The 17,501-nt window shown below is 36.4% G+C and overlaps 1 protein-coding gene across 1 annotated transcript; it reads right to left on the bottom strand.

Moving 5' to 3' along the window:
- Positions 1–2,648: 2,648 nt before the first annotated feature.
- On the bottom strand, positions 2,649–15,516 carry LOC149015965 (uncharacterized). Its single transcript, XM_089156956.1, has 6 exons — positions 15,417–15,516; positions 13,788–14,042; positions 9,513–9,661; positions 4,559–4,695; positions 3,633–3,800; positions 2,649–3,092 (listed from the first exon to the last, which is right to left on the bottom strand). Exons 2-5 carry the CDS (start codon positions 14,033–14,035, stop codon positions 3,633–3,635), a joined length of 702 nt encoding a protein of 233 aa, XP_089013082.1. The 5' UTR covers positions 14,036–14,042; positions 15,417–15,516; the 3' UTR covers positions 2,649–3,092.
- Between the last annotated feature and the right edge of the window lie 1,985 nt (positions 15,517–17,501).

The following is a 17,501-nucleotide window of genomic DNA, read 5'->3' as shown; positions in this document are numbered from 1 at the left end:
AACTAAATCTAGAGAGCTTGTTCTAATTTGTCTAGTGATTATGCCTAGTCAAAGTGCTTATTTTGATTTGATACACTACAAAAAATTGGGGTAACTGAGCTTATTGTTACCTATGATTAATAATTTTAGATGAGAGTAGGCGTCACATTACAATTAATTTTGCTATTCAAGAGAAGGTGGAAACTGAACCAAGAATTGGAATTCTTAATCAGATTGTTTCTTCATTTAATTTATTTAATCTGTTTCAATTATTTTGCGAGTTATTTTTGAACACACTCCCCCTTCTTGTTTTCAGCACGTTTAACTTGGATTAATAAACCATTCTCTATGGATTTGACTCTTTCTTGCCATTGCTACAAAATCGGTTAATAATTAGAATAATATAATTATTTTTTTTGCATTCGACACACATTAATTATATTGTAAAATAAAATTATATTTTAGGTATTATTCATAATTCTATGAAAATCAAATAATTAAGGACTTCAAAAAAAATTAGAAATGTAGTCATTTTATTTTGACTTCATGCTTTTATATTATTATTATTATTATTATTTTAATTTAGCTATTATTTTTTATGGTTTTATATGACTTTCTTTTCTCCTAATTTAATTCCTTTAAAATAGTTACGTGAAATGGTAAAGATATTGTAACTATTTTTTAGGAATTGAATTAGAAAAAATCACAAAACAAGAAAGTTGTCTAAAACAATAAAAAAAAAAAAAACTAAATAAAAATATACTTAAAAGACTATAGTATAAGGGCAATCTGGGTAGTTCATGGTAGAATAATTGTTAGGCGATAAAAATTATGACAAAATTTGGGATTTAGTAATTCTTTTCAAAATTATAATCCATTTTTTTTCTAAATATCATTGGAACAGTGGAACATTGCAGGTACCAACCGACTTGTTGTTTGTAACATTGCAAGTACTAGGCTTGGAGTTGTTAGTCCAGCCGACGGTGGAAAGGATTGTCCTGTAGTTGACATTTATTGTTGATCGTCTATCCTTAATGTGTTCTATATTGTTGGTAATCTTAATCAATGTGTTCAAATGCGCATATCCTGAAGCACTACTCTTGTCAATATATATAAATGTGCACGTATTGACTAAAAGATCCCGCAACATGTCGTTTTGGATGCTATTGGTCCTTTGCGCACCACACCTGTGATTTGGCACCATCTCTTTAAAACTAAAGTTTGCTAGGTGGATGTTACCAGAAAGAAATGAGGCAATAGCAACCACTACAAATTCCGTCATTCTATTGACCTCAAGATTTCCTTTTTGATATTTGAGAAGCACTAGCAAAATTTGATTGTGCCTAGGCACCTTGTTTTTGTTCTCTTTTTAAAATAATTTAAATATATAAAAGATTTCATTTTCAGCGAGTAATTGTTTTTGAGAATTATTGTGATTTTTTTTAATATATTGAATGAAACATAGTTTTCCTCCTGATGTAAAGTTATTATGGAGATTTTAATTTAACATGTTTAGTAGAAGTATATTTCTCTTTTTTAGTCATATAATATATTTTCATTGGTTTGATTATATCTTGTGCATGGGGTCTGTTTTTGGCAAGGAAGAATTAAGATGAAAGTTGAGAATTTTATGTTGTTAATTTTTCAGTGATGGATGATGCAAAATGGCTTAATTTCTTGTACTCACATCTAAGTAATAAATTCTTTTTTATCGCTGAAAAATAAATTTAGAATAGTTCTTTCATAGAAAAATGAGGGAAAAAAGAAAATAGTAGTACTAATTTAACATTATATAGGGATTAGCAAAAACATCTTCTTTGGTTTATTTCACATAGATGGATTTGCAATCTTACCTAAAAGAAATTTAGTGGAAGAACAAGTATTTTGTTTTGAAAAACTGAATCTAGTTGAAGATATTTTAGCAAGAAATGGAATAAAACATCAAACATTCATGCATGTCGATAATTAGCCAAGATCAATTATCACAAGATTGAGAAAGAGATACAAATACTGATTTATTTGTTCGTTTGATTTCATCTGCCTGTGTGTGTAAATTCTATGTTCTTTTGAAATAATTGACCTTTTACTCCTGAAAAATAATATATTTAACCTTCTATCTAAAAAAGAATAAAATCTATCAGATTAGATTGTTTCTTTGAAACATAGAATTGTTAAGATTTGAAAGCCCTCTTACCCTTAGGCAGCAAATCCGTGCTCTTGTGACAACTTTGATTTATATATTTTATCTTTTCTATTCTACTCTTTCTTCTGTTAAGAGAGGGAGAGTGAGAACTTTCTTGCTTATGAATTTAATTTTGAAAATTTGTTTTGAGATGAAGGAAACCTAAAGAGTCGAGACAACCTTATTCGTTGAAGTTGTGTTTGTCTACTAAATTCTCGAAAAAAAATAATTTGTTGTGCATAGTTCTCTGCTTTGCACTTAGATGCCAAACAATAGATTGAAATTTAAATCATGATTTCAAATTTAAAAATGTCAAATAGATGTGTAATTTTTTTGCTTTTTCAACATATTGTTTGGCATTTAAGTGCACCACTGTGCACAGTAGAGGATGTTTTCCCACTGTGGATCAAAAGAATTTACTTTGGCACAGTATGAAAACGTACTCAAAAAGTTTCCCCTAAAGAACCTGAAGTAAACAAACGATATACAAGTAAAACACATTGCAAGATATCTGTAAAGATGGGGCCACAGAGATGTTAATTTCAATCAGACTAGAATCTTTACATTTCCATGATATAATGTCAAGCAAAGTAACTCCAAACACACCATTCTCTCAGTCAGTCAAGGAAAGAAGAAGAAGACAGACAGACAAACAGACAAAGAATCGTTAAAAATATATCAGCTTCAACAATCAGCCAGAACTTTTGGTGCCAACTGATAAATCTTGGCAGTAAACAGTTTAGCCCATCACCATCGTCATCCATAAAATGTTCTCTTTGCTGTTTAGAGCATGCAGAGCATCTAACACAAGCATAAGATGCCTTGCTTAGAAGATGAGCAAAATCCGTTCACTATCATTCTTCTTGTTCATCGAATTTAATGACAGCAGTGTGCCCTTCGCTGCTTCACTCGAATACCCTGTTCCTCAAATCTGCATATAACATTCAACTCATCATGGGAGAAGATAAATCTGAAGAGGCCTTGTTTGGAAGATGCGATTTAGCTCTTGGTCTGAATTTGCAATGAAAAAATAGAATGGAAGACAAAGCTAGCAAGAAATTTGAAAGGAGCGGAACTGAAAAGCAAATCAGGTTGGAGAGGGACTTGGGTTTTCACAGATTTCTGGGTTTCAAAGAGGATAAAACTCTAGACATTAGATCAGTATATTACAGGTGGCACCTTTCTCAAAGCTCACTGGGCTCTCCCTGGAGAGGAGCCGGACTCAAACAAATGAGTCTATTCCAGAACAGCAGCTAGAAACAAACATGTACTCGCTGAAAAGATTAAAACTGGTTATGAAAATTTGTTCTCCAAATTATTCAAACATAAAAATTTGACAAAATATACGGTTCCAGCCCAATGAGCTTTGCTACAGAAACCATGAAGCAACATATTAAACTTTTTATAGAGTTCTACATATACAGTAGAGTAACATATATATACAGTTAATCATACAAAGTAAGAAACAGACCTAGTAACCTAACCAAGTAGCAGGTATTGGCTGGAAATTCTGCTTTGCACATGCCAATAAGTTGTTGTAATCCACAAGATTGAAGCAGTCACGGAAATCTGTAAAAAGCCTCTCAAATACCCTCCATTTGACTTCATATGACCGTGAATATGGGTATGGAAGGAAAACCTGCAGACGACAATAAAGAAAAGTGGATTAGTAACTTATCCAGGAAATGGTAGAGAAAAACAAACTTAGGCATCAAGTGAACATCTGGGCGATTTCAGAGCATCAATGCATCTGAGTAGTCGGTCAATCATATACATGACAATGCACCTTCTTGTAGTCCTGAGTTTTCACTAGTATATTTTGCCACTTGGCCACTCCTTCTAGGCTAAAAGTTGACAAGTGAGAAGGGGACCTGGGGTTCATAGAACAACAAACAACCTCGCTCATCCATCCACTAAGTACAGCTCCATCTGACCTTTGAAGTGGCAGAATCATGGCCTCCTAGAAGACCTTTCCGTACAGGCCTCCTTATAACTACAACTACCATCCCCTATTCAAGACATCAGGAGTGACAAGTAGATGATCTTGACCAAAATTTTAGAAATGAGATCTCCAGTAGTCAAGACATGATATAAACTGCCAAGGTCATTTCAGCTGTACTGGATTCATGGAAGTCATCACCAACGCATCTACATGCTGTCCAAATGGACCTCCTTGTTACTGCTGATACAATTTATTAGCAAAGAAACTGCAGAAAAGAATGTTGCAGTTGGATTTGGTTAACATTAATGTTTTTAGTTTCACCAGCTCAATCGAAAAATTGAGCAGTAAATCCAATATATGTTCCAGATCTTTAATTGGTAAAAGGCCAATACGGTTTCATTTTTTGACCATCTTATAATGGAAAAGTCATGAAAGAGCAATGAAATTTTGCTTACATCTTCCACAAATGCAAGACGCTTAAATAATAGAAATGTGTGCTCATTTTCATCCAAAATGTTGATAACAGCCAACCAGATTCGTGAAGCAAGCTCATATGCCTCATCCCTAGATTTGCCACAGGCAATAAACTGATCTGCTCAAAAGCAAGAGAGATGATCTCCAGTTAGCATGCAGTGGACTGGTAAGCTATGGTTATACTTTTTATCAAGAATGAATGATTGTTGAAATGCAGCAGATAAAAATTTAATGGACAACAAAATATTCAACAAAATCAATTCCAAACATATGGGTAAGGTAGATGCTACCTTCCATGACAGATAAGGTGCTAGAAGGAGAATGCAGGGATTTGAGAAGGCATTTTGCTGTAAAAGAGCATTGTTAAATCCTTGACTCTGCTTTATGATTTTCATTTTCCAAATGTGAACTAAGGTAAAATATTTCTGCTAGGATTTTGCAAAAATTAGGGTGGTTAATTAAGGAGTTTCAATTCAAATACTTTTGCAGTTGCAAGATGCTCAGTTTATTTTTATTGATTCAAAGATTTGGAAAGGACCATGGGAATTTATTAAGACCACACGTATAAGATTTCTTTAAGACTCATTTATCCTATGGTGATAAATGTCTAACTGATTATACACTTATTTTTGGTGAGTAAAAAAATATATATAAACAAACACCCCAGAGGAGAAAGAAAGAGAAGATACTAGGGATGCAGGAAAAGGATTTTTAATTTTTTTTTTTTTTTTTTGGGGGGGGGGGGGCTCCACCAAGAAGGGATTACAGAGAACTATCCAAAACCCAGGCAACAACAATGTGCCTATTCCTTAGGGAATCTACAAGATATTTGTGAGGGAGGAGAGAAAGCTTGGAGCTAACATCCTTGCATATGGCCTTCCAAATATGTTCTAAATTTGGTTTTAGTAGTCCAATCGTGCAAACTACACTACATCCAAATTTGTGAGATACAAAACACTAAACATCAGCTTCTCAACAATAACAACAATCAAGGAACTCCTAAAGGAAGATAGCCAAAGGCATTCAGTGATGAAGGGCTGGGAGAAACTAGTTCAGGGCCAAATGGAAGCAAGGGCAAGAAGTTAGATTGGCTTAGCAAATGGACAGACAAAGAACAGGTGAGTATCTCCAGCCTCAGGCCAGAAAATACAAGAAGGTTTAACCTAGATCAAGCATTGAATGAGAAGGGATTACATAGGAAGGAAGGCAAAGAGGGACGGTTCTCCAGGTAGTGAAAGCTTGATGTGGAACATTGCATTTGAACATAACCAGATTAGCCTGGGGGTTTTGGGGATAATGGGGTGTATGTGGTTCCAATACCTTTGGAAGGAAGCTAGACGAGTTTGTCCTTACTTGGGGTGGAGGAGGAAGGGAAGGCAAGATGGGATCTAGCTTAGGGGGAGATGGCAAAGGGGAGGACCAAGGTCTGGAGACAATGGAGGAGGAAAGAGAGGAGTTTTTGGTAATGCTAGAGGAGTAGACTACCCATGCTCTGACCAAGTGGTGAAGCGTACCAGAGGGGTGCTCAGGGTCTAACCATAAGGAGATGTTGGATCCATCCGCAATCAAGGAAGAGAGGACTAGCGGGATAAGAGAAAGGGAGGTTCTTGTAGTCCAAGAGGGGTTGGAGGGAAGGGTGGGAGTCCAACTCAAATTATGCTAGTGAAAATAAGAATAGACCCAATTTCCCATATAGAATATTTTTTAGAGGAGATTTTCCAAATGAGTTTAAGAAGTCCAGCTATACTATACTCAGATTCTATGGTTTCTTGGCCTACTCCTGATTTGAGCATGCAAACTCTGGACTAGCTGATAAGGTGTAGGAAACTAGAGGTCTTGTGCCTTTCCAGAGGAAGCTACAGAAGAGAGATTCTATAGGTTTGGTTGTGGTTTTTAGAAGAGGAAAGAGCCAAAGCCACCATGCTGATAAATGGATTAGAGGACTGATTTGATCAACAGAAGCCCACCAACATAGGCAAGAACTTTGCCTTTCCAAAGTTAAGAGAGACATGCAATAAACTTCTATACTATGTCACATCTATGTTTAGAACTGTGGATGATCTAGTAATTTCTAGAAGGAAATTTGTTCCTCAGTCCTGTAGGTATCATTGTCTGACTGTTTGTTTACAAGCAAAAAAGGCGTGGGAAAGATTGACATGTGGAACCCATCACTAGTGGGTAGGGAAAGAGGAAAGGAAAGGAAAAGGCCTAGTGTAAAAGTTGAAGATGTGGATCCCATGATAAATAAAATATGTTTAATTTTCATCCCCTCCCTTTCCCATAAAGTCTCACCCAAAAGTGTAGGACATTTAAAAGAGATGGGGTGGGAAAAGTACTGCGCCACATAAGCTGACAATGCCCTTAAATTATTGGCGATTGTCTCCCCGTTATCCCACCCCATCTAAACAAACAAACCCAAATTTTGGCATTTAATGGAAAAGCTTTTTCCCACCCTATTTTATTCCATCAAATAAACAGTCTGAGGCATTTCAGTATAAATCACAAACTGGATGGATTAAGTAGAGTGTCGTTGGGAGTGATCAGTGTATCCAAATGCAGGTGGAGAAATTTTCGAGAAGTCATGAAGTCGTCATGTAGACAATGCACATTATCTAGGGATATATACAGACATTTCAGATTTTTTCTCTGGCTTTCAGTTGGCAAAGGAGGAAGGAATTCAGAGCCTGTGATAGAATGCAACACAACAACAACAACAATAAGCCTTGTCCCAACTAAATGGGGTCAACTACATGGATTCTTGCCCTCCAATCAGTTCTGTTTGAGGCCATGCTAGATACAAGGCCTAAGCTATACATATCCTTTCTCACCACTTCTCCTAAGGTTATCTTAGGTCTACCCCTAGCTCTTTTAGTTCCTTCAATATGGATTATATCACTTCTCCATACAAGGGCATTTATAGGTCTCCGTTGGACGTGGCCATGCCACCTCAAATGACTTTCTCGAAGCTTATCACTTATGGGAGCAACTCCCAGACCAACTCTAATATGATCATTTCTTATCTTATCCATCCTAGTTTTGCCACTCATCCATCTTAGCATCCTCATTTCTGCTACACTGAGTTTATCTATATGATTCTTTTTAATAGCCCAACACTTTGCACCATACATCATAGCTGGTCGAACAACGGTCCTATAAAATTTTCCTTTAAGCTTTAATGGAATACGCCGATCACATAAGACCCCGGACGCACCTCTCCACTTCATCCACCCTATTTTAATTCTTTGGGAAACTTCATCCTCTAAATCACCTCTTTTACTTATGATTGAACCTAAGTACCTAAAACAATCACTCTGAGGAATCTCTTTATCGTCAAGTATCACCACCTCATCATCTGCCCGATCATGGCTAAAGTTATAAACTAGATATTCTGTCTTCGATCTACTAAGTTTAAAGCCTTTTGATTCTAAAGCTACTCTCCATGATTCTAATTTGGTATTAATACCCACTTGGGTCTCATCAATCAACACAATATCATCTGCAAAAAGCATACACCAGGGGACCTCATCTTGAATGTCTTTGGTTAATTCATCCATTACCAGTGCAAATAGATATGGGCTTAAAGCTGACCCTTGATGTAGCCCAACTGTTATCGGGAATTCATTACTTTGTCCCCCCACTGTTCTAACACTAGTCACCAAACCATCATACATATCCTTAACTATATCTATATATTTACTTGCAAAACTTCTTTTCTCTAGTACTTGCCAAATTAACGCTCTAGGGACTCAATCATAAGCTTTTTCTAAGTCAATAAATACCATATGAAGGTCTTTCCTACATTCTCTATACCTTTCCATAAGTCTCCTAATTAGATAAATAGCCTCCGTTGTAGATCTTCCCGGCATAAACCCAAATTGATTCTCTGTAACTATAGTTAAGTGTCTCAAACGGGTTTCAATTATTCTCTCCCATAACTTCATTGTATGGCTCATCAATTTAATGCCCCTATAGTTATTACAACTTTGAATATCTCCTTTATTTTTGTAAATTGGAACCACAACACTTCTCCTCCATTCATCTAGCATTCTCCCTGTGCTCATAATCTTATTAAACAACTTAGTCAACCAAACTAGTCCATGGGTTCCTAAGCTCTTCCATACTTCAATTGTGATAGAATGCAACACAACTGCAGTTATTTCATGCATTCAAAACGATTCTAGTCATTGAATTTTTCTACCAACAAATTCACTTCAAGAGTTAGTGGCTCTCCACTGCATGGAAGATCACACATCATTACAGTCGAGCAATTGATTCTGTTGGGAAGAAAAAATAAATGGGCTGACTATCATTTTTTCCCCACACTGACACAAGACAGATAAAATCTGGCTTGATAACTGACTATTCACCAGAGATCTATCAAGGATAACTTCTAATGTTTGATTAATTATCTCTGCTTATCGGAATGCTGAAGATGGAGACCCAAATCAAATTGGTTTCTGTAGGTTTTCAGCCTGGGAATTCCTAGATGCTAACTCCATACATTTTATTTCAACATCTATCTTCATTTACCTTTAGCCAAAAAAAAGAGAGGGATTATCTCTGTAGCTCTTATGTGCATGCTCAGAGTGTCACTATGCAAAAGAAATATGAAATACAATAATGAAGAATATCAAGAGATACAATTATAGTAAAGTGATTCTGTTGAAATTTGAGGTTTTAATATTAATTATCACATGAAAAGAATTAGCATGTCAAAGCATGAGTCCTTCACTAAGGCATACAACATGAAGATTCCAATTTTAGTGTTTCACTAAAAACGGATAGCACAATTAGAGTATATACAGAAACAACAGCATAAAAACATGCTACATGGGGAAAAGACTAGTTTGTTGGCAAAATACTAGAGTCACCTTTAGAGGACAAAAAACTCATAAGGTGTAAAAAAAACCATAAGGAAAAGGTTTGAACCCACACCAATTATCGTTCCATGAAGTATCCCAGGAAGAGGCACAGTTGAAAGCTCAAGCTGCTCTTTCAGAAATAAATAAGAATGTCCCGCAATCTCATCAATCTCATCATCAAATTGTAAAATGTTCTTACCAACATATAGAGCCGCATATCTCCTGAATACATACAATGAGAACATCTAAGGATTTCAGAAAACAAATAAATGCATACACAAGATTAGAGAAAGTCTTTGTTCAATGAAAACTAACAAAGAGGAAGTCTTTTTCTAAATATATGTGTGTTAGTCCTTTTTTTTTTACCAGTAATCTATATATTGGTTAAATCAGAATATCAAACTGGAAGCTAGCAGCTATTCTTGATATAAGACGAAGGCCTCAATGTCTCTCTTCAATGGACGGGTGGCATCATCATCATCAGTATTCCATATGCTGTAGTATTACATTTACATTATCTCAATATGAATAACAACCACTGTATCTTGTTTATAATGTGGGTAGCCATTGAAGTGCCAGCACATCACAAGTTGTTTGATCAATCAATCCCTGGAGTTAACTCACAATATTACAGGTGAGGGAAAACTTTTAGCCTTTAAAACATATGAAGCCAACAGTAGGATAAGAGCATCAATTCCAAAAAAAAATGGAAAAGTAAACCTAGGTTGATAAGACGTCAGCCACCAAGAAGGGAAGACCTATGGTGAAAAACCAGTTGATGTAGCCCAAGGTTGAATGGATCAACTAGGGGCCAACTACACAGGATCTTATATAACCAGCAAATTCAGTTAAGAGTATAACCGTATGTGGGGTCTATTAAAGGTTGAGGTTGGGACAAGATTAGGGTCCGGGATTTAGAGGGTTAAATAGTATAAGTAGGGTATGGAGATCAAACATACTTACATGTACTGTGTTTCAAATTTGGACAGAAGGCAAAAAAGGGATTGGTTTGAACTTAAATGGTGTGGTCATTCTGCAAATGTATGAAAACTGAAAAAAGAGCTTGATTGAGGTCCTAGGCCCTCAATCTGTCAACGAGTCAACTGGGTATACAGACAATCCCACTGGAGTTTAGATGAAAAAGTAAACTGAACTCACAAATGAGGAAGAAAGGCAGCAACAGCTTGCATAGTAAATATCAAAATCTGAGTTCCATCCTCAGCTCCCACATCGAGGTATATTTATAAAGAAGCCTAAGGCATCCTGTTCCTACTTACAATTGGAAAGCAATGTAATACTAAAAAGTTACTACACTATAATTAAAAAGTATCACATAATTAGAAAACTACCCTATAATTAAGAACATGAAACAAATCTCAGTAAAACTTACTCTTATTTTATTTATTTATTTTTTTTTGGGGGGGGGGGGGGGGGAGGATGCTACTCTATGATCAAAAACATGAAATACATCTGAGAATAAAAGCTAATTTTGTACTTAACCTAATTACTACTCTATGATCAAAAACATGAAATACATCTAAGAATAAAAGCTAATTTTGTACTTAACCTAATTACCCCAACTTTAGGCCCTTAATAGTGACCTAATATGTAGAAAACCCGTGAGATCAAAACACCAATACATATATGATCCAACCCTAGACTTACTAAAAGAAAAAGAAAAAAGAGTCCGATTTGGTGATGAATCTACATCAACTTTCACCATCTCGCAAAAATCTGCCCTTGAATATTGTAGCAATGAGGGCGAAACAACACATGATTTTGCAGACTTGGACATCCCGAACAGACTTTTGGTTGCTTGTAGACTTAAGCAATTTAGTCTTCTAGGCACGGATCTTTCTCTCCAAAATATCTTTGCACCGGGGAATCACAAAGTTCTTAAATGATAAGAGATACAATTTAACACAATATGGGGGTCCCCTAATTGTGGTTTCCTTATTACTGGACTGTTAGTTTCCTAGTCTAAGTTTGTTCTTCAGGCTTTGGGTTTAATTAGGAAGAGATATTCTGTAATTCTATTATTTAATATAAATATATAAGCCAGCTAACACAGTTGACCAAAAATTCTATCCACAGCCCATTAATCCACTCATTCTCTCTTCTTCCCTCAATGTATCTTTCTATCTTATCTCTTTTCTTTACTAAATACAGGCAATAGGTTATGGTATTCTTTACATGTTATCAAAGGTTAAACAGAAACCAGTACCTATTTCTCTTAATGACTGTCATTCTGACAGATTTTTTATTTTTAGTCTCCTGCTGGAGAAATAAATCCTAATTATCAGTTTCATATACAGATTTCTACCTGAGTAAATTATTTTCCATGAAGAACATACATGTTATTGTTAATCAATTGATGGAGTTTATAGTTGCCTCAATTTCTGGTGCTTCTATAGTTTCTAATACTTGTTCAAAGGACTGATCATGAAGTCAATGGCAGCAACTGGTCTGGGTTCCACTGTGCACTTGTCACCATGTCTATCAATTCTTTACTGCGTTCTGATTTTCAATTGCCACTGAGGAGATTTTCTGCTCACTTGATGTTTGGTATTGACAATCTGGTTTTATGATGAGTCAGTTGCTGGTTCTGTATTTGATCTTCTACTGATTTTTTAGCATCTGTTGTTGTTTTTTAATCTGTTTTTGTTGATCAAATCTTGAAAACCTATTCTTCTGCTAGTTTTCAGCCATTCCTGGAGTTCACATAGAAGATGGGTACTGTGGGGTTATTGTTTGATTCCCTCTTTCCTGCTGCTTCCCTTATGTGTTTCCTTTAGACCATTACCTACAATCTCTGAATCTATTGCTGAGGTTTGTTGGCTATCTGTTGGTATCCATTTGTTTCCTAATTTGTTGTTGCTTCGTGTTTCACAGAGTACAGAGGTTGAAGACAAGATTTCCACCGCTGGTGTTTTGGTTTCATATGACAAGGAAGAAAAGAGTTCCTGTTGATGGAGAAGTCAATGACATTAAATCTTGTGAGAGGTAGTCATGTTTGTCCCTGTATTCTCCAGTGGCTCCTTGGTTTTTGCTAGCTGCTTGGTTTAAAAAAGTCAACAAACAAGCAGTGGCTGCTAGAGTTGCACCATGCATGAACCTACTATGGTTGAGGATTCAAGCTTCAACTCCACTACGGAAGAAAAGGCCTCTCACTTAAGGTAAGGTTGAGGCCAGCTGCCCCCCCCCCCTCAACCCAAAAAAAAAAAAACACAATCACTTCTAATTTCTGTTTTGACTCCCCCAACCACCCAATTGACCCCTTCTGCCAAAAAGAAATCCCATAGCTCATCATCCCTCCATCAAGAGTCACCCCAAACTTCATACACCACAGCCCCCACATACCATAGACCACTCAATCCAAATCCTGTCCCACTCTGACATCTCTGGCCCTAGAAAGCATCAAAATCAAAACCAGAAATTATTATCTAAAAATTTAAGAAACATCATATCTGTCAGATTAGCCATTCCAATCCATTCAAACTTCGAACTCATACCCCCCCCCCCCCGGAAAAAAATAAAAAAAAATCATTCACCCTATTCTAGAACGCCTAAGTCATCCATACACATCTCTAGAGATTGCCCCATTTTCACCCATATAAAGGAACCTTCCATTAGCCTACAATCTTAATCTAACCCACCCCATTTTGAACCAATTGACCCTATCAGGTAAACATCTCCATCAATACAGTCTCTCATTTGAGATCACCCCACACATCCGGACCAAACCTAACATAACCAATCCTCATTGCCCTTGGAGCTGGATTTGATCAAAGACCTTGGTACATTTGTCCCTCACCCTTGTGAACCTACATCACTGGGGAGGTTGACTGTCACAGCAGTTGAAGAACTAGGACTCTTTTCATAGTTATAGAGGCTCCACCTAGGCAAAGCCATGGCGTCCAAACTCCATGATTGCCTAGGGCAACTAGGTAGTTGCTAGGCGCACCATGTTGGTCCACCTTGGATTTTATAACCCTCTCCACCACCATGGTTGGTTTGACACCTTGACAAATATAACTCATTTCTAGAAAGGGGGGCAGTCCTTTTTGTAAAAAGCAAGTGCACATGAGTTAGCATCTTGTAGCCAATATTTACTTACCTGTGAAGTATATCCTTTTTCTTGCAGCAGTTTCTGAATGACAATAAACATAACAATCCCTTACCAATACAACCCTGGTCCCGCCCCAAAAAGAAGAATTTCTTTTACAGTGGGAATAACTATAAATCATATTTTAGGAAGCAGGAGATCATAACAATGGTTACCAGTATACACAATTCATATGCAAGATAACTAAAAAAGAAATGTTGAGAGAGAAGTTAAAGTCATGACCTTCTACTCAAGCCTCGAGGAATAGGACCAGGCCACCGTTTCCCCTGAACAGCAAAAGGCCATGTCCTAACAAGAGCACTTTGCCACAAATATTCTTCCTTAAACAGATAGGCCCACTGCTTCTTAACACAAGATACCTGAGCCCACTCAGAGATGGGAACACGAATGAAGATTTCTATGAGGAGATGATCTGGAAGCTTCCCAAAGACGGGATCAGCTGAAATTAACGTTTCAGTGTTATTCACCATTTGGCTTCTGCAAATGATGGAGCAAATAATATTCAGACAATGTTGTACCAAATTGATCCTCAAAAAGAATATGTCATGAAATATAGGAAGTTTACACTACCTAGAATGGCAAAGCACAAAACCCAACACCCTCACTCCCCCCCCCCCCCCCCAACATCAGTTCAAAGCCGTATTGTCAATTTAGCATATGAGAGGACAACTGAATATGCTATCAATTCAACAAGAATGGAAATAAAAAATTCAATAAGGAGTTCCTTTTAATAATTGATTTCTACTAAAAGTTGGAAGAAAAGGTTACAAATACATAGTATACAACCAAAAAACAAAAACCTGAGGAAGCCAGGCGAATGACTAAACAAAGAAAAAAAGAATCCAGAAACTAAACTGGGAAATGCCCCTAGTAAAAGAAGTGATTGCCGACCCTAGCCTCAGCTAAATCATCTGGCAAACTGTTTGCTAATCTAACCTCCTAAAGTTAGATTACAATTTACGATATTCAATTAATACCAAGAACCCTCCAAGTTAGAGCTTAACCACTAGGTGACCAAAGAACCACCAGCCACTGGACAAGAATATTCATTAGTAAAGTTGAAAATGAGCTTTTATAGATTATATTTTCACAATGACTGGAAATTTGGCTTCTAGGGTTCAAATAACAGTGTTTGGACAAAATATAGCAGTTTAGTCTCAGATTTTAAGTTGTTTCAATAAGGAGGATTAGATTCATTTCAACTGCAATTGTTATGGGAGGTTGCTTCCAGCTTATAACCAGAAGGATCTGCACTCTGCATACCTACAATGGAAACAACAACATATGCCAAACGTTATACATCGAATCCCGGGAAAAGGATTCAATTGAATTGAATACGCCTGACAAAGTAAACATTCCATCCATCCAAAACAATCCGCTCCAAGAAGACCAAAATAACATGAAGAGCAGGGGAGAAAAACAAAGACATCAATAAACAATTAAACAAATTAAGTCCTTCAAAAGCTATTGAAAAATATATCTGCAGAGAGAAAAGGCAAACTAAACCTGCTCATTCATTACAAAATAATTCAGTGGTTCGGACCTGAAAAGACCCAGAAAAAGGGGGTTGGGGAGAAGCCACATAAGAAATACTTAAAACTGTAACTAGTTCAACCGTAAAAGTGCTTAAATTCTCAAGATACACAGAAACAAATGGAAAAGCAAATCAAACAACAAAGGGAAAACAACATAGACCCAGAATTTCAAAGACCATATAATCTACTCAGATTCAAAAGAAATGGAAATTCGAGTTCAGGATGATCATCAACGTTACAGAGCACGAAGAACAAATTAATGAAACTCGAGAAAAAACTTTCAAGTTGGGTAAGTGGTATCAGAACGAGAGATCACCTGATACTAGGAGAAGCGCTTTGATAGTATTGAGTGGAGCTTCCAAAGAGGATGAGACGGCAATTCCTGCCGAGACCATGGAGGCCTCGAGGATAAAGAAATCGCGTTGTTCGTACGACAAGAGGGAGAAGCATTGGGCCCATATATGGTCACTGTGGAGTGTGGACCAACTTGCGACACGTGTCTAGTGACAAGTAGCCACCAATAGGTTATTGTTGTCAAAACTCTCGGTTTCGACGAGGAAAATTTGAAACATGATTTTACAAACGATTTTTCTTAGTAATTTTCCAAAGAATTTAAGTCCTACCGTTAATAGAAACCGCTCAAATCACGTATGTTAAATCACTTGAACCTAGGAGTAGTTGGCTAACACTTACAGTCGGTCAATTTTGGGAACAAGAAGGAACAGGGAATCCTAGAGACAATGCTTGATGTCATTTTGACAAGAATGAACAAAGCGATAGCAGAAGGGATAACAAAAGTCTGGACAAACGTTCATTTTATCACACAAATTTTACCAACCTCTACAAGAGCAAAATGGCCTCTCAAGGAACTCCCCAAGTTAATGAACCTGGCTACTATATCAAAACATGTGGTTTTTTTGGATTTCCATAACCCAATGCTTCAATTATATTTAGAATATTATGTAGAAACAGGATTCTTACGGATGAATGACTGTAATAGCACTATATGTAGTATTTGTAGTGCTTTAGCACTAATTTTGTTTAATCTAGAGTTTATTCCCTAAAAAAAAATACTCTACAGATGGGTTGACCCCCAATCTACATGAATATTTGAAACTCGTCGATATGTCGACTATGTCAGGGATAAATAACAATTCAGTTGAAATTTTTATCGAATTTCTCTCCCAAAACTTTTAAATGTCTCTCCTCTCCAAAGTTCTCTAGAGTCTCTCTTAAATTGTTTCTTGGACTTTTCACCATATTTTAGTCCGATCTTCGACACCTACGAGTACATCTTACTTTGTTATTGCCAGATATCACGTTGTTTTTATCAATCAAGAGAGGTTTCCCACTGATCTGCGAGTTTTTTCATCTCACAGATAATCATTCTTCTCCAACTAATTTTTGACAAAATACATGCCATAATGTTGTTGGATGGTCATGAAATTAAAGTATGTGGAATATTGTGAGTCAATTTACGTGCTGAAAAAAATTATATTTGTAACACTGAAAATGATTACTTTTAAAGTAATAAATATTGTATAATGATAGAAAAAACATATGTAGAACTCCATAAGCCAATCTACGGATTCCTAGAGTCTAAATAATTTTTCACCCAATAAATAATAATTTTAGTTCTCAAAAAATATTAAAATATTAAAATATTAATAAAAATATCAATAATTATGAAGAAAAAAAGGGAAAAATGGGGAAAAATGTTTTGAAAATTATGGAATAATCATGTAAGTATTTCTCAATTGTTGGGGTTTTGATATGGACGACCTATTTTTTTTCAAAAAAATTTTAAAAATTAATTTTATATTTAAAAATAAAATGAAGAATTGCTAGTTAGTATTTATATACTTATACTTAGGTAAATGATTACATATTTATATCTGATATGAGAAAAATTGCACCGAACCCATCTGGACCGGGTTCACATCTTTCGTCCTGGTTAGACCATAATCGGGGCCCATTCTAACCTAATCTAAACAATCAGGAGGGCGCCGCTTTATAAGTTACCGGCCATGAACTCCCTCCTGAATCTTGCGGTAGATGAAGCTTCCTAATAGGAAGCAACTATCGCTAGGACGGTGAGGGAATCGTGAGAAGTTTGGTAACTGCTATCACCCCCGAATATTCGGGGGAAAAACCCTACAATAGGACAGTAACCCTCAAAGATCACAAATTCCTCCGACGATCGAGAATCAAGGGTAAATCCTATACAAATAGGTGATTGGTTCATGCAAGAGGTATCTGAATCATTTCTCTACTATTATCATTCAAGTTTATGATCTGCAATTAGCCAGAGCCTTTTGTGATCAGTTCAACAACTGACTTAAGCTTCGGAGGTGGCCACCCCCGACCCCAGCGGTCGGACCACGTCTAACTCTGTTTTGCA

This window comes from Hakea prostrata, chromosome 5 (assembly GCF_041222555.1).
Source record: "Hakea prostrata isolate BN-2017 chromosome 5, UWA_Hpros_2, whole genome shotgun sequence".
Classification (NCBI taxonomy): Eukaryota; Viridiplantae; Streptophyta; class Magnoliopsida; order Proteales; family Proteaceae; genus Hakea; species Hakea prostrata.
Note: the sequence above shows the minus strand (reverse complement) of the source record. Positions and strands in the feature narration are given on the sequence as shown.